At 32.9% G+C, this 17,736-nt stretch overlaps 1 protein-coding gene across 3 annotated transcripts in view; it reads left to right on the forward strand.

The window, feature by feature from the left end:
* The window catches only part of LOC145254834 (LIM/homeobox protein Lhx9-like), a 473,828-nt gene that overhangs the window by 171,459 nt on the left and 284,633 nt on the right, over window positions 1–17,736 (forward strand). For 2 of the 3 annotated variants that reach the window (XM_080113669.1, XM_080113672.1), the window contains exon 2: window positions 7,195–7,383. The exons of the other annotated variant lie outside the window; for it this stretch is intronic. In XM_080113669.1, coding sequence (XP_079969795.1) covers window positions 7,333–7,383 — 51 coding nt within the window. In that variant the 5' untranslated portion in view covers window positions 7,195–7,332. The remainder of the gene's footprint in view (window positions 1–7,194; window positions 7,384–17,736) is intronic. 3 annotated transcript variants of the gene reach the window in all.

Here is a 17,736-nt window from a genome sequence, read left to right on the forward strand (position 1 = left end):
CATACCCTCATTTGGTCCGTAAATTCGAACAAAAGTATCCCTCGTTAATTACGGTTCTGTTTCTGTAAAATTTTGACTGGGCATAAGAAAATAAGAAAATTCTATCATAGTGCTCTATTATAAAAAAAACATTTCCAAGTAAGAGGCTAATATATATATATATATATATATATATATATATATATATATATATATTTATATATATATATATATATATATATATATATGTGTGTGTGTATCGCTTGAAAAAACAACAATAACAAATCTTAATGTATAAACGATAAAAATAAACAGTATAATTAATCTAGGGTCTGTGGCCTAACGGTTAACGCATCGGAATGTGGTAAACATGGTCTGAGGTTCGATCCCTAGAAACAGTTGAACTACGCTGACGAGAGGTAACGACCTCGAACACGCGTGTATGTAGATTACTGTTTTAAATCTCTAAATAAATAAAAATGTATATATTTATATATATATATATATATATATATATATATATATAGTGTAAATGGTAATTAATAAAAACTGAAGAAAGTGCTCAATACTGTTGTAGAGCAAATATGCATTTTATTTATTTTTTTTTTATTACCGTATCTTTCTGTTAAGTTACATTATTGTTTCAGCTACTTGGCCGCTTTTTTTGGCCGTCTGTAGCATCCTCAGACTTTTAATGTAAAAGTCAACAGAATAGACTCAGATCCAATCCACGACAATGCCCGACCGCACATATCTAAATCGACGGTAATAAAAAATAAAACGTATATATATATATATATATATATATATATATATATATATATATATATATATATATATATTGTTTATTTTCAGACAGTTTAGATGAGATAAGTCATCGGTAATTATAAAAACATGAAATAGATCGGCTGAAGAAAATTTGATATGAGGCCCTAAATCGCTTACTTTTCCTATTTAGAAATTATTGAAAAGAACTTCTTAATATACTCAATCATGGACATGTGAGCTATTTGTTTGGGAATACATCTGCATTTCATTCAGTATCTTGTCGGCTGTCCCCCTTTATAAGATCAACAGTAACTCCCCGCGGTCAGACCTGCAGCTCATCTTGTTCATATCGCAGCAACTTCTACCTGCTGAACTCCGAGTTTCTCCCCTGATTCCCTCTTTTAGTTGGCCTTTCTGATACTACAGTATCGTTTTAATAATTTTAGATATTTGTATCATTTATTTATTTACATTATAGAGTTCTCCTACTGCAAGGAAACAACGGCAAACGTATTAAACTGATTATCTACTGCTTTTCCTGTTAATGGAACTTTACACAGTTTATATTGCAGCTAGCTACTACTAATTGATGCGAACGTTTAGGAAAAATATACGGAATTTTCTTTTCTTGCTTCTACATATATATATATATATATATATATATATATATATATATATATATGTGTGTGTGAATATATATGTGTATATATATATATATATATATATATATATATATATATATATATATATATATAAGAAAACAACATAGCGTAATATAGGATGTGAGAAACAATGTATATGTTCCGTGATAAAATGACAAACGGATGGGAATTTCTGTAGTGCTCTATACTAGCCACATTCGATGTTAGCAGCCTATATAGCAATATCCCACACAATCTAGGAAAAGAAGCTATCGCATATTGGATTGACAAAAATACACAGACTTTACACCCAAGATTCAATAAACAATTCGTGATTGATAGCATCCTCAATAACAACTCCTTCCAATTCAATAAAGACAACAACATCCAAATACTAGGCACCGACATATGCCACCCTTACACTCGCCTTCCTAGAAGAGACCCTTTATGAAAGGATAGAGCAAAAGTACGGGCACAATATAAAAACAATCTTCATAAAATCTTGGAAAAGATACCTAGACGACTGCTTTATCCTCTGATCAAGTTCATGGAGGGATATCAAAGAACTCCACCCTTTGCTACAAAATCTACATCCAAAAATAAACTTCACACTAGAACAAAGCCCCACAGAACTACCTTTCCTAGACATCCTAGTTACAATAAAAAACAACAACATAATCACAGACATCTACCACAAACCCACAGACACCCAACAATACCTCAACTTCAAAAGCCACAATCCTAAAAACTGTCTAAACTCAATACTCTACTCCCTAGCACGTAGAGGCTGCACTATAGTAACAGACAAACGCCTCCGTTCAACTAGACTGAATGAACTACAAATAACACTGCGGAAAAGAGGATACCCACTACCACTAATACAGAAAGGTATTGAACATGCTGAAAAATTCCAATAGACCAACTAAGAACCCCAAAAGAACACAACAAATAACAAATTCTAGCATACGTCTCTATACACAGCACAGACAACCCAGAACTATTCACACAGATAACAAAAACCCTTATCCTCCTCAATCAGAACGACAAACTAAACAACATACTTAAAACAATAAAAATAATAAAAAGCAAACGCCAACCCAAAAACTTAAAACACATCCTAACTTCCTCAAAACTCATCCCACACACTACAAAAGGAGTTACAAAATGCAACAAACCGCGATGTGGATTATGTGACATAACATTAGAAGGTAACACATACACATTCAAAAACCCAGCACGAACATTCAAAATAAAAAAGGATCTAAATTGCACATCCAGAAATGTAGTATATGCACTAAGATGCACAACATGCAACAAATCCTACAAAGGCGCCACAAAAATTTCAGCAATAGAGTGGCCTTACATAAGAGCAACATCAAAATTGCAGATAACAGACACCTCCATGTTTCAAAACACGTACACACATGCAGTGGAAACAGCTTCAAAATAATGCCAATCATCCAAACAGTCAATTAAATTTGTTTACTTACACAGGAAAAAACTTCATCACCAGATTCACTCCTGAACTGAACAGAACCTAATACCATCTCACAAAAACATGAAATGCAAGGTACACTCGCATGCACACCCATACACATACACATATACACACCCACACATAAATCAGAATCGACACATTAAAACACACACACGTGCGCGCATACAACCACACACAGACATATCACCCCTATCTCTAATATAACACACTGAACAACACACACGCTACTTAACCTCGAAACCAACAACACTAGGTAACACCTAGAACCATAGTATAATATCTGTTCCAACACCTCGCTCCCTCCTCAGTCAGTGGAGGAGAACCCCCTCATGACTGAAACAACTATCATCCCTTCTATCATCCCCCTCCCATACCTATACTCCCTCCAATGCCCCCCTTCTGGGGAACAAAATCTTCCCCACACTAGGAACCGATCCTGGGTCTTGCCATACCCACATGGGGAGACAAATGAATAGAAACATTAAAAAATCCCCTATTTCTAAACAAACACAATATAGGGAATACCCGAAAAGACTAAAATGAAAAATCACAATACTAAAATCCAAAAATCCAAAAAATAAATATCAAAATAGAATGAAAGCACCCCTACACTTATTTCAGAAGAACTAGTCCCCCCTCCCCACACATACACATTAGTAACGACCTCGGATCACAACCGCCTTCCTAAGGAAGCAAATAACCCCCAAATACTATAAAACAATGCACACATTCCCAAACCAATAAAAGCAAACACACACACGCACATACACGTACACACACACAGACACACACATACACACCCTACCCCACCCTAAAGGAAAAGAAAAAAACATTAGGAGAAAGAGATAGCGACTACAGCCAGGTCAACGGCCTCTCTCACAAGCCCAATAAAATAACAATAAAAATTGAGCATGCCAATGAATAATACACATTACAAGCCTCCACCCATTGAAAAAACTTCAAATTAACTACGAAAATCGCCATTTTTACATCTCCAACACATTTGAAAATAATTTCTGACGAGGACGCATCACAGAACGTCTGAAACGCGCGTAAAAACGATTTCAATCTCTCTCTCTCGCTCTATCTCTCTCTCTCTCTATATATATATATACATATATATATATATATATATAAGTACTTCATTTACTCACATAAACCTTATATACGAGAGTATAGATTTATGCGTAGACTTTAAGTATTTACTTCAAAAGTGTTCAATGCGTAGGTAGAGCTAGTTAGTAATTTATAAAATATATATGGCGATTAAGCTGCACTGAATATTCTGCGTTTCATCCACTATAGGATTCGTCAGGCTTATGCGCATAAGCCTGCCGAATCCTATAGTGGATGAAACGCAGAATATTTTATAAATTACTATATATATATATATATATATATATATATATATATATATATATATATATATAAATGTGAACGTGTCTCTGTATGTGTCTGTGTGTCTCTGTGTGTGTGTGCATGTGTACATTTCCCTACGCAATAACTCTTCTATTTTTTAGTCTACAGACTCGAAATTTGATATACAGGGTACTGAGATTTGGAAAAATCGATGTGATCGGGTTTCAGTCAGAAATTTCGCTGTTAAGGGGTCAAAGTTCAATGATTGGACTTTTGAGAACCCTACAAAACGCCTCCGACAATTTTGAGTCCAAACGCTTTAAATTTTAAATATAGGTTCCTTGGACACGGATCTAACTTAATAACTTGATTTGAGCCTAAAACAAAAAATATTAATAATAGGGGCCAAAGTTATATTTTTTTTTGGCTCAGCATACACATACAAACACCCGGACAACGCCGGGCACCCATTGCTAGTATATATATATATATATATATATATATATATATATATATATATCTATATATAGATATATAGATATATAGATATATAGATATGCGGCATAATCACGTTGACACACAGATTCTCGTAAGATAACCGAAGTTAAGCTGCGTTGAGCCTGGTTAGAACCAAATGAATGATTATTTGGGAATTCTGGGTGATGTATTTGCTCTCCGCTTGTCTCGGCATTTGTTTCCAGTCGTCCTGTACTTCACTAATTACAGTTTTCACCAGAAAAAGAAAACACCAAATCGAAGTCATATTTTAGATAATGTTATTTTCCGGCCGTTACGTACATTCTATATGACTTTATTTCCCAGGTCTTTATTTGTAACCGCACGAGCTGCAAGGCTTGTAAGATATATACCATGCTAAGATCGCGTTCCTCCTCAGTTTCAAACCCGGAGACGATATCTTCCGTGTAACTTGTTCAATACTTTTCCCGTACTGTTTCCACTTTAAATTTCTTAACTATCTCATTTACTCGCATAACCAACGAAACAAATCGACTGATCCATCTTTGTTTATTTACCTTATATTTCCGTGTTTTAAAACATTCCTACGTTCACATTCCCGATACATTTCTACCATACATTTTTTCTGTAAAAGACCTTATTCGTCTCGATACATATTCTCTAATATTCTACTTACCACTATCCACAACAATCACAATAACAACTAATCATGTTACTTGGCGTTTCTCCTACAGTGTTTTATAATTATATTATCATATAATATTTATACTATTAACTATATAATTATAGTGCATTGATAATTATCTAGGTTTGCGAAGGAGCAGAACAGAAAGCAAAAGAGAAGAGATAAATAGAAATGGTGAGATAAAATAATATCTTAATTAGTAAGTATATTAACAATGTTTTTTATGATAAATATTGCAAAAACCTTTAAATCCACTTTGTAAATAGCTTAAATCTATGTTGGAATTGCATTACCTGTAAACGTAGCATTTAAAATCGACATATTATTCATCATTAGAATTCACGTTCATCATGGAAATCCAAAGAAAATTGTTTACATATTTGATAAGAGAAGAAATACGAGCAAAATTACGCTTGTTTGATTATCTTATTTTAATCATTTAATTTAGTGATGTCGATTTTGAATTTAATTCAGCGAATTTGTTTCTTGTTACTATTCTTTATCTTATCAATAATTTTTTTTTTCTTATCGATTTTCTTATCCTTTAGATGACTTTAATATTTAAAAAAAAAACATTATAGTTATTTTATGACCACGACTTTACCTTGGCGCCTTAACATGAATCTTTTAAACTTTAACCCAATTTACCGAACTGTAAAACACATAGTGAACCTTTTGTTCATTTTAGACCCGTCATAGTTAATAAGACTAAATTATAAAATTAATTAATTAATATAAACGATTTTAAAAATATTGCAAATACTTGTAGTTATGTAGATTATAACTTAAGACTCTATAATTAATCATATTTCTATGACACCAGTAACAGTAACAATAGTTTTAAAGAATGGTAAATTTAATACAATTTTATGTGCCTGTTTCGGTATTTTCATCTGTTTTTTCTTCAGATTGTTTTATTTGCTGTGATACCGTATGATAATTCCTCCAAGAATTGGCAACGTTTGTAGTACATAATACTACTTTATTGTCGTGGTAATTCTGCATAACCTATGATGAACACCTTAGCAAGTCAAGGATAACTTTGTAGCTGGGTTATTATTACTTCCTGCATTAATAATTGCGAAAACATGGCAAACTAGTATCCGCAAGTATAAACGTATGAATTAATATTTATAACATTTATATATCACAAGGTTTAAAAAGAACAGAATTGCTCTGATATGTAAATATGTAACATAGTCGAATGTATATATTTTTTAAAGAATAAAAATAATAAAGGTATTGTATGTGTTCCAGGTTATTACCATGTAGTGAATAAACGGGACTCGATGTAAAATAACATTAAAATCATAATAACTAAATGCATAAACCCATTTTATTCACTTGAAAAAGACAGTTACGATTAGAAATATATATGCATATAAATTATACACACACTTTTACACTTGTTATATATATATACATTAGACGTACTCATCCTTATGAACATGCAATGTGTATACACTTGATATATAGGCGGGTATCTAACAAATTAGATTAATATTTTTGGAAAAGAAAAAAAATGAATTTAATTTTGCTTACTTTTCATTGACACGCGCTCTCTTTGTTTTGTTTTCCATCTGCATATTCTTCACATTTTCTCAACCCCATCCCCTTACGCCTTTTCACCTTTATTAAGTAAAATTTATATTTTCTGTTTGATACGCGCACTTAACCAATTGCATAATTATTCAAAAGTATTAAAGCAAACAACGAGAAATAGAGAAGGCAACATCCACGTTTTATAAACATCACAAAACATACGTGATTTTTTTTTACTGTTTCAGACTTTGCAGGAGTCGAGGAAGGCAGTCAACCGATTCTTGGTGGCTACAATAATTTTTTCACTCCTCGACAACGTTGGAGGAGTACACCGTTTTCGCTCAAACTAGCTACGAGGATCCTTGCAACACAACAACAACAACATGATTCTTCATGATGCCCTTACTATACAACAACTAGGTATTCGTAGTGCTGTGAGTATTACTTCTGAAACATAAACAATCTTTGCAAAAATGGGTTCAACCTTGTATCCATTCAGTGGTTCAGACTGTATAATTGTATGTGATTTGGAAAGTAACATATTTATTATTATGTATAAACTAATATGTGGATGACTATATATATATATATATATATATATATATATATATATATATATATATACCGAGTCAGAAAGAGAGAGAGAGATATAGAGATAGAGAAAAAATGACAAAAAAAACTATATATAAAAATCATGATGTTGACCAACTATTCCTTTAATTCAGTTGACTTTTACAATTCTTGACATGGAATATAAGCTTTTTGTCATTTATTCTCTATATTGTTTTGTAATTACATTGAGTTTCTTAAACAAGGATTGGTATATATAATAAGAAAATATATATGTGTGTGTGTGTGTGTGTGTGTGTGTTAATATGCATTCACAACTTTGATAATATTTGTATATATTTATAAAATGTCAAGCGTAATATATATAAATATATATATATATACATTTATATAAAGTAAATGTATATTCTATTTTCTTTTAGTCAAAAGTATATATATATATATGTATATATATATATGCATACGAGTGCACCCCCATACACACATATATATATATATATATATATATATATAAATATATATACATATATATATTATATATATATTATATATATATTATATATATATATATATATATATATATATATATATTATGAAATGGCATTATAGACACTAGAATTCATTCAATGCCTGTGTTTATTTCCGGTGGGTTTGAGATAAGATGTAAGCCTTCGGAATCTAGATTGGCGTGGTGACTAGGTTTGCATCACCCGACGAACTATAGTTATCACTTCATATATTAATGATCACGTAAGCATGAAACCCGAGTGCCACTAAGCATGAAATAATATATATATATATATATATATATACATATATATATATATAAGTGAAAGTGTCTGTCTGTGTGTCTGTGTACATTTCCCTACGCAATAACTCTCTCAATTTTCAATGTACAGACTCGAAATTTTATATACAGTGTACTGAGATGTGGGAAAATGTTTGTAATACATTTTCGGCCAGAAATTTGGCTGTAAATGCGTCAAAATTCAACGATTTGACTTTTCAAAATTCTACCAAACTCCTCCACCAATTTTGGGTATACACGTTTAAAGTGTTAGATATAGGTTCTTAGGACATGGATCTAACTTAATAACTTGAGCACAAAACATTAAATGTTAAGGGGTCATAATAGGAGTCAAAATTTAAAAAAAATTACCTCTGCGATCTAAACAGATCAAATTTTACATAAAGGTATTCAAAGATAGGGCAAGCTTTTTAATCGGTTTCCGTCGAAAATGTGAGCTACCAATATATAAATGTATGTATGTTTGCATGCTTGTCTAAAACTTGCGACGGACGCGACGGGTGTTCACAAGATCGGTATCGTTTTGAAGCTACAACCTTCAGACGACAAATACCGAAAACTGACTAAAACATTAATTTGTTTACCCTCAACTGGGCACTTTTTTACAGGGGGAGGCTCGCTTTTTTCGTCGATATTTTTGAAAGTCATCCCTTTTTTCGATTGTCTTGCCTTAATTTTAAACTACACCACTTCCTGTTTGGCGGTGGTCGTAACAGCAAAGACGTGAGTGTTTTTTTTCCCGTTCGCGGTACGGGTTCGAGCCTGCCTTCCTACTATCACTTGTTTTTGCTCAACACACACCTGAAAAAACTCGGGCAACACATGCTTAATATCAATGATTATGTTTTGATTCAGCATTATATAGAGCTTAAATTCACTTTGTTCCTATGTAAGTTTATGATTGCTTAGCGGAGTTTACTGAAGTCTGACTTTTAAACTGGGTTTGAATTTATTTCATTTTTTATATAAAATATTGTGTACGCATGAAACCTAGTGCCTATGGGTATGAATAATGATAAGCTTTTACATTAAACACGTTATGGATTATTTAAACGTTGCTGAGTGTAATTTAACAAGGTTATTGTTGATTTAACCCCCGGCGTTCATCAGCTGTATCCGTTCGAACATTTTAATTCTTTTCGTCAGATTCGAAAATTGGGACATAATTTCGCACACAGACCATTATTTAGTCCACGTTAATAGCAAGTTCTGTGTCAGTCAGCCATGACTGGATAAAAAATTATATGTAATTGCAATGTTGTTTTTGATTGTCGCCCGCGCTGAGAATCTTGCTTGACGTTGAATTCAATTATTTTATTCACACTGCCACGGAAAGATACATCTGAGGAAGATCAGAGGTTACATCAACCGGGAAGTCGTTATTCAAGCTCGAAACAGTTTTTTTTTTTAAATTATAATTAAAATAATATGACTTCTCAATTGTCCTCTTAAAGATTCAGAAATATAAATAATATTTAAATACACTTATTCAGATGATTCTGTGTTAAAAAGCTTTGCCTTTTCCTATTGACACTTTCACTCACCACACTGCTTAAGTAAAATGTTGTTAAATAAGTAAATTCAAAATATCGCGTAAGAAACTCTCTCTGGTAGTAAAAAAACAGCGTTTCTATACGAATGTTATGTATGTATGCACAAATTTATACTTACACAAAGATGGCGTTAAGTAAAAGGCATACATTATTTTAGCATATTTGCATGGTAAAGTAAATATGTTGCTTTTTTATTGTATTCGCTCGTCTCATTGAACTTTTCGAAGAGTGTTTTTTTTTTTCAAATATGACTCTCTACATACTAGGACTGGTGGTTCTAGTTCATGTCGTTTTGCTCCCAGAAGGTTTATTTTGATTTGGTTTAGTTTTCAGAGATTTTTAGTCGGATGATGTTCGCTTTAATTTGTGCATTTTACTTTCAATACGTTTTGTGTGATTTGTTAAATTTTCCTTTAGTTTGTTGTGATTATTTAATTTTTCTTTTTTGTAAGGTTTTGTTGGAATTTGTTTATTCATGTAGATTTATTTGATTGTCTTAAATATAATTTATTATGATTTAATACCATTTTTACGCTTGTAATATGTCTATTTTTCGGTTTGCAATGCGCAGATTTTGTTTTGCTTTTTTAGATTCAATTGTGAGTGTGCCTGCTTTTACTATATTTAGTTAATTTCCTTGTATTTCGCTTTCCTGTTTTTACTACATTTATTACCGGTACTTTTAAAAAAATGACTGCTTTTTGTTATTTTTTGTTTTGCTGTTCATTTCCTCTGCCATGAGATTAGCAAAACACTGCCGTCTCGACACCAGCTTAGACGTCTTTATTATTATTATTATTATTATTATTATTATTATTATTATTATTATTATTATTATCATTATCATTATTATTATTATTATTATTATTATTATTCGTTTTGTAATTCGGACTTTTTAAAAGCGTAGTCTTATTAAAAGTGTGTCTTAGCGAGAGATGATGTTGTTGAGAGAGATGTTCGTGTTATGAAGAGATTCATATATATAAAATGTTCATACTTAGAAGCGTAGAAGCTCTTTGAGTGTTGAGACATTGTGTATGTAAAGACTTTTTAAACACATGATATACAAGACATATAATGAACATTTTTACTTTAACTTTTGGTAGAATTACAACACAAAGACGACGTTTATAAAAACACATGATGGGTTTATTTCTTTTCCCGACCGGTCGTGTTTTCATAGTCAAGAATTCAAGTTTCAAATTCTAAGTTTCAAAGGTAACCGTCTCGCTTCTAGACGTTCGTATGTCCATATCTGGACTCCAGACTCTCGTCTCTCCCCTCAGGCTCTCTCTCAGACTCTCCCTCAGTTTCTCCTGCTTAACTCTAAAGTTTCTAACTATATCGAGAACTTCCCATTTTCCTTGACGTCATACACATGTTAAAACATGTGTCTTCTTTCACGTGTTCTGGAAATGCGTGTCCAAAACTTTCTCCTTTGTTTTTGTTTACAAAAGGAATTTTAACCTATATTCGCAGTAACCTATATTTCCAATATGTTGAAAACATGTTTATTAAATTATCTTATAGTTGCATTCTTCAATTGAATTTTCATAACAAAATTGACAATGCACATTCTTTTCTTAAAACTATTTTATCTCTAAGCTTAACAATGGTTTGTTTTACATTCCCTTTGCTAATTCTCTATCGTAATCTATTTCTAAACCTAAATTACGAGGTTCGAATTTTTTCTATTCTTTTTCATTTTCATTTTAACTAAATCTCTCTATTTTCATACTTACATGAATAGGGGACATCCCTTATCATGTAACATTAGGTTTTGTTGGAATTTGCTTATTCATGTAGATTTATTTGATTGTCTTAAATATAATTTATTATGATTTAATACGCTTCTTACCCGTAATTATGTCTATTTTTACGTTTGCAATGTGCAGATTTTGTTTTGTTTTCTTAGATTCAATTGTGAGTGTGCAGGCTTTTATTATATTTAGTTAATTTCCTTGTATTTCACTTTCTTGTTTGTGTTTTTTTTTATCATTTTATGTGTTTTATTCTGGTTTATGATCAGTTTTTTGTAAGATGACTTAATTGGTTTGCCTTGATTATTTTACTTAGTTTCGATTTGTTTTATTTGATTAATTATTATTTTTTTCAACTTAGTTTGTTAGAACATCCAACTCGGCTATTTATTTCTGTTTTTACTACATTTATTACAGGTACTTTTAAAAAAATGACTGCTTTTTTTTATTTTTTGTTTTGCTGTTCATTTCCTCTGCCATTAGATTAACAAAACACTGCCGTCTCGACACCAGCTTAAAAGTCTCTCGCCGAAACTACAGTATCCTACGCCCATCTTCCCCGGCTAAGATTTGCTTCTTTCTGTCATCACATCGATGATTTTCTCTGTTTATCCGTTGACATAAGTTCGCGTACACCTGCTAATTTGCATGCGCGCTTTAACGAATGCTGCTAATATTTCGCAAGCCATTTTTACTTCACTGCTGCTGATATTTTCACGCGCGCTGTTACAGAAAACGTGGAACTGATTGCGCAAAACTAATTGTGCAACTACAATATTATTGGTTACGATACATGCACAATTGGAAATTTGCTTACATTCGTCTATTTCATCTGTTTTAGGAATAGGAATTGTTTAGAACTTTTCTATAAGATGTTTCTTAAAGAAAAGTTCTAAACAATTCCTATTGAGGAACATTTAATTCACATGGCATATAAATTAACATATTTTCCTATGTGGACAAATAAACACTTTTTTTAGCTTTTGTGTTTATATTTGCCGGAGTAATGGCCTGATGATCTTCTGTTGTAATAAAACGTGGACTCGTATGTGAAGCTGAACTGCAATATATATATATATATATATATATATATATATATATATATATATATATATATATATATATATAGTAATTTATAAATATATATGGCGATCGACGATTTAAAGTAAATGAAGTAGTTATATATATATATATATATATATATATATATATATATATATATATATATATATATATATACGGCATAATCGAGTTGACACACCGGTTCTCGTCAGATCACCGAAGGTAAGCAACGTTGAACCTTGTTAGTACCAGAGTGGTGACTAGTTGGGAATTCTAGGCGCTGTATGTGCTCTCCATTTATCTCGGCATTCATTTCCAGTCCTACTGCACACTTCACTTGCTACTGGTATTTAAGAATGTCGACGTAGGAGAGGTATGGTTGGAGATTGTACACCTCCTGGCACAAAAATTTCACGTGCAGGCACCCCTACGTAGGTATCCATCGTCTGTCAATGACTAAAGGAGCCCCTATATATATATATATATATATATATATATATATATATATATATATATCGTATTGTTTTCTGCCTGTGAGTTTGTTCAAAATTTGATGAAGATGTACAATTAGCAGAGGTATCCGACGTCGTCCCCGATCGAAAGATGATGAACGAATTTTTCATCCTTCTATATTGTAATCATCTATTTTTTAATCAAATCGATAGATTGCCTCTAGCTGTTGGCCCATCGCGATGCACGTTGAGCAAGTTCCACATAACACCTCGCAATGACTTAATCCACAATATATGGCACATTACCCAACCCACTGTGGATATTATGTGTTTATATATAATGGCTTGAATGAATGTTTAAAATCAAAATGTCGTTATTGTATAATTGTGTGCCAAACACAAGCATTCATTCCGAACGCGTCACTGTCGCATGAAATAACCTACCGTCGATTTTATACGTTGAACCTTTCGGCTTGTGTAGTAAAACACTTGTGGTGTAAGGCTGTGTAAGTTGTTAAGTTTGGGCAAAAACGCATGTTCTTTCTTTCATCGGATAATTTCGATTATCGATCATAGATACTTATCGAAACCATTCCAAAAGAAAACCGATACAAAATCACTACCAACCACAGTCTTCGTGTGAAATTTCATTAAAACCGGCCCAGCCATTTTGGAGTCCATAGGTAATGAACTTAAAGAGACAAGGACAACGTTTATTTTGTATAATATTAGAGATAGCTACACTGTTTTGGAAATTAATTGTCACATATATAGTGGACCTATCAGATTTTATTCCAACATAATGTCTATATTCAAAGAAAATGTACATAAAAATTGTTACTTAATATTTGTAATATCATATTAAAGAAAATATATTTTAATATTTTACTATGTCGTATTAATTGTAATTAGTTACACAATTTCTTTAATTGTTTGATTGTAAAAATTATAAAAATTCTATGCATTTATTTATTTTTTAAATTTAGATTATACTTATTTTAATTTTTTAATAATTCAGAGCAGGCTGCGCCGTGGTTTAGTAGGTTGGTTGGTGGGTTAGTTGTTTTTGAATTACGGCATATCAACCCTCTTCGGGTTATTTAATGCCGAATCCAAAGATTTTGAAGAAAAAGTTTATAATAGAATATATGTGTTGTTTTCACGTCGGTTTCTATTTAACCCATAGTTGGGACCCTAACAGGTACTACCACTCCGGGTCAGAGTGGACCTGGGAGCAATGGTTATTAAAGTGTGGCTCCACACTCCCCAAAGCCTTCAAGCTGGGGCCTCACCACTGGATATAGTTTAAGGTCATATCAAAGACCCCCATTGAGGGACTTTTACCCTCTGTAGGGAAGCAGTCGGCGTATTATAATGCCCCATCGACAGAGCCATCGTTTAGTAGGCATTTAATTTTTTTTAATTTTAGTTCACATAGAAAATCAGATGTGTGCATGGGTTCATTATGATTTTTTATAAGGAGTTCACTTCTTGTAGGTAAAAAAAGAAAATCCTCGGGCTGAGATCTAAACCAAAACCTAAAGACATTGAGTTAAATACGAACTTTAAGAAGTGTTTTCAAACCTATATATTTTTTACATAATCAATTAAAAATTCGAGCCATTCACACATGAGCATTCGTGGAACAGTCAGCAAACGAATAAAAATCCTACAACCCCCATGGATCAATTTTCAAAGTAATCACTTATCCGCATGTATTTCTGAATAAAAACCGATTCAACAATTGGCCACGCGTCTAAATCCGCTATATATCATATATTATAATTTCAATTCCGTAATAAAAAAGCCGTTACTTATATAGGTTGAGAAGTGCCGTCATACTCACGCACATATTCTCACTTTTATATATATGTAGATTGTCGCAATCAGTTGCGTTTATGTTTCCTCTATGCGAAATGACAGTTGTTTCCCTTTAATCTATGGCAGTAGTTTTCCGTTTTATCTTTATAGATGGAGATGCACCTTTGATAAAAATCCAATTATATAGTATGTTACCAAACACACCACCCAGCAATATGTTTCGAACTGCTGTTATATATATATATATATATATATATATATATATATATATATATATATATATATATAATTATTTTTACTATAATAATTAAATACCTACAGACACTAGTGTTTCATCCTTTCGGGAAACTTCAGTGCAGGGTGTCACGATTAATATTAGTAGAACGATATATATATATATATATATATATATATATATATATATATATATATGTGTGTGTGTATGTGTATACACTATAAACGCATATGAGGGGCGTGCAATAAGTAATGCCCCTAACCCACTTCCAGTTTTCTGATCTAACTGAAATGTTGCATGTGCAATGATTTATATCTCTACGGGTTGTGGGGCAAATTGCAGCTCGGAACTAATTGTGGTTTCTGTTTTACAGGTGTTTGAACTGAGTCAGGTGTAAAATGGAGCCTGTTGAATGTCGAGCAGTGATCCGGTTTTTGTATTTGAAAGGACGAACAATACAGGGGACTTTTGATGAAATGAAAGAAACTCATGGTGATAATGCCCCATCATATGACCTTGTAAAACGCTGGCATCGTGAATTCAAACATGGCCGTAAGTCTGTGGAAACAGCTCCCAGATCTGGTCGCCCCTCTTCTGCCATTGATGAGGCATCTCTCCGTCAAGTTGAAGCTGCCATTTTGGAAGATCGACACATTACTATTCGACAAATAGTCCAAGACGTAAAGATTAGTACAGGGTCTATGAAAACTATCATTCATAACCATTTGCATATGTATAAGGTGTCTGCCAGATGGATTCCCAGGTTTCTCACACCATTTCAGAAGCGAGAACCCGTCGAGTGCTCGAGGATGAATTTGGAGATGTGCCAAGAAGATGAGTCAAAGTTTTTCAAAAGACGGATTACACAGGATGAAACCTGGACCCAGAGACGAAAGCCCAGTCAATGCAGTGGGAACACTTCGACTCACCTCCTCTAAAGAAGGCAAGGATGCAGCCTTCCGCTGGCAAGGTCATGCTCACAGTCTTCTGAGAGCAGGACGGAGTAGTGATGCCAAATGTCCTGGCAAAGGGTACCACAGTTATAGGAGCCTATTATGTTTCACTTTTGAGGAAATTAAGGGAACCCATCAAAATCAAGACTCGGGGCAAGATCAGCAAAGGTATCCTCCTTCTGCAAGAAAACGCATCAGCCCACAACTCGCATGTCGCCAGATCAGCAGCACGGGCGTGTGGTTATGAAATCCTTCCTTATCTTCCGTACTCTCTTGACTTTGCACCCTCTAACTTTCACCTCTTCCCAGCCATGAAGTGGTTTTTGAAAGAAAAGCGTTTCCCAGATTATGCAGCCACGATTTCTGAAGTCACGCCTGGTTGGAGGACCAACTGAGGGTGTTCTACAAAAACAGTCTGCAGGGCTGCATCAATCGATGAGAAAAATGCATAACTCTGGGTTGTACGTATGTAAAGTAAGACTAATAATTGTGTAAAATTTCGTTGCTCTACTTCTATGGGAAGTGGGTCGGGGGCATACTTATTGCACGCCCCTCCTATATACGCGTGGATGTATATGTTTGCATATGTATATACATATATATATATATATACATATATATATATATATATATATATATATATATATATATATATATATATATATATATATATATATATACGTTATATTGTCTCGGGTGCGTTTGCATAATTTCTTAATCTTTGTTGATCAATCGATATAAAAAAATTGAATAAATACGCCGATATATGCCAATACCATCAATTTTATAACATAAAATATATCGGAATAGTATTCCACGCTTTAGAGTTCTTGCATTCAGAGATTTACAAGTACCATCGCAGCGATCCCCCAGGTCGAGTTCTTAGCAGGAAGTTTTCTTCATCTGATAAATACTTCAATTACTAAGATTGGGTAATTCCGTATATATATATATATATATATATATATATATATATATATATATATATATATATATATATATATATATATATAATGTCTCTGTGTGTACGCAGAGAAATGCTTCCATCGGATGAAAGACATTTGGCAGCTTTTTAACAAGTTTACGATGATTGTATTTGAAAGATGAAGACAGGCGTGATATCCTAGAAAATGGTAAATATAAATCGTTCGGAATTGCTAAAAATTTCGCCGAAGTAAAAATAAAAACATAATGGCATTATTATGAAAACCGTTTTTTTTTGTTGCAATCTACTAGTAAACTAGTTGTGTATAAAGAGATATAAGAGCCTTCTGTTATGTCTAAAAGTAACAATATCCTCAATGAGCGAGATCGTGCTCCCTCCGGATCCAAGTTATGACAACAGGACCATTGTCAGCACCCTCAAAATGCAGATGCTTACATTTCAATGCTTGAGTGTATACCTCAACGAAGTTCGAACCTAAGCGAACACCCACCAGGTCAAGACATACTTATCAAGAAATTATCTCACCAACGAGACGCCAAAAACTTAAACATTAAGATTCGAATTTTAAAGTAACCCCTCCTCCTCCCCCACATACCCCCTCTCCCTCCATTTATCCCTATGCCCTCA

The sequence above is a fragment of the Euprymna scolopes genome, chromosome 30 (genome assembly GCF_053919585.1).
Source record: "Euprymna scolopes isolate OS-2025 chromosome 30, ASM5391958v1, whole genome shotgun sequence".
Lineage (NCBI taxonomy): Eukaryota > Metazoa > Mollusca > Cephalopoda > Sepiida > Sepiolidae > Euprymna > Euprymna scolopes.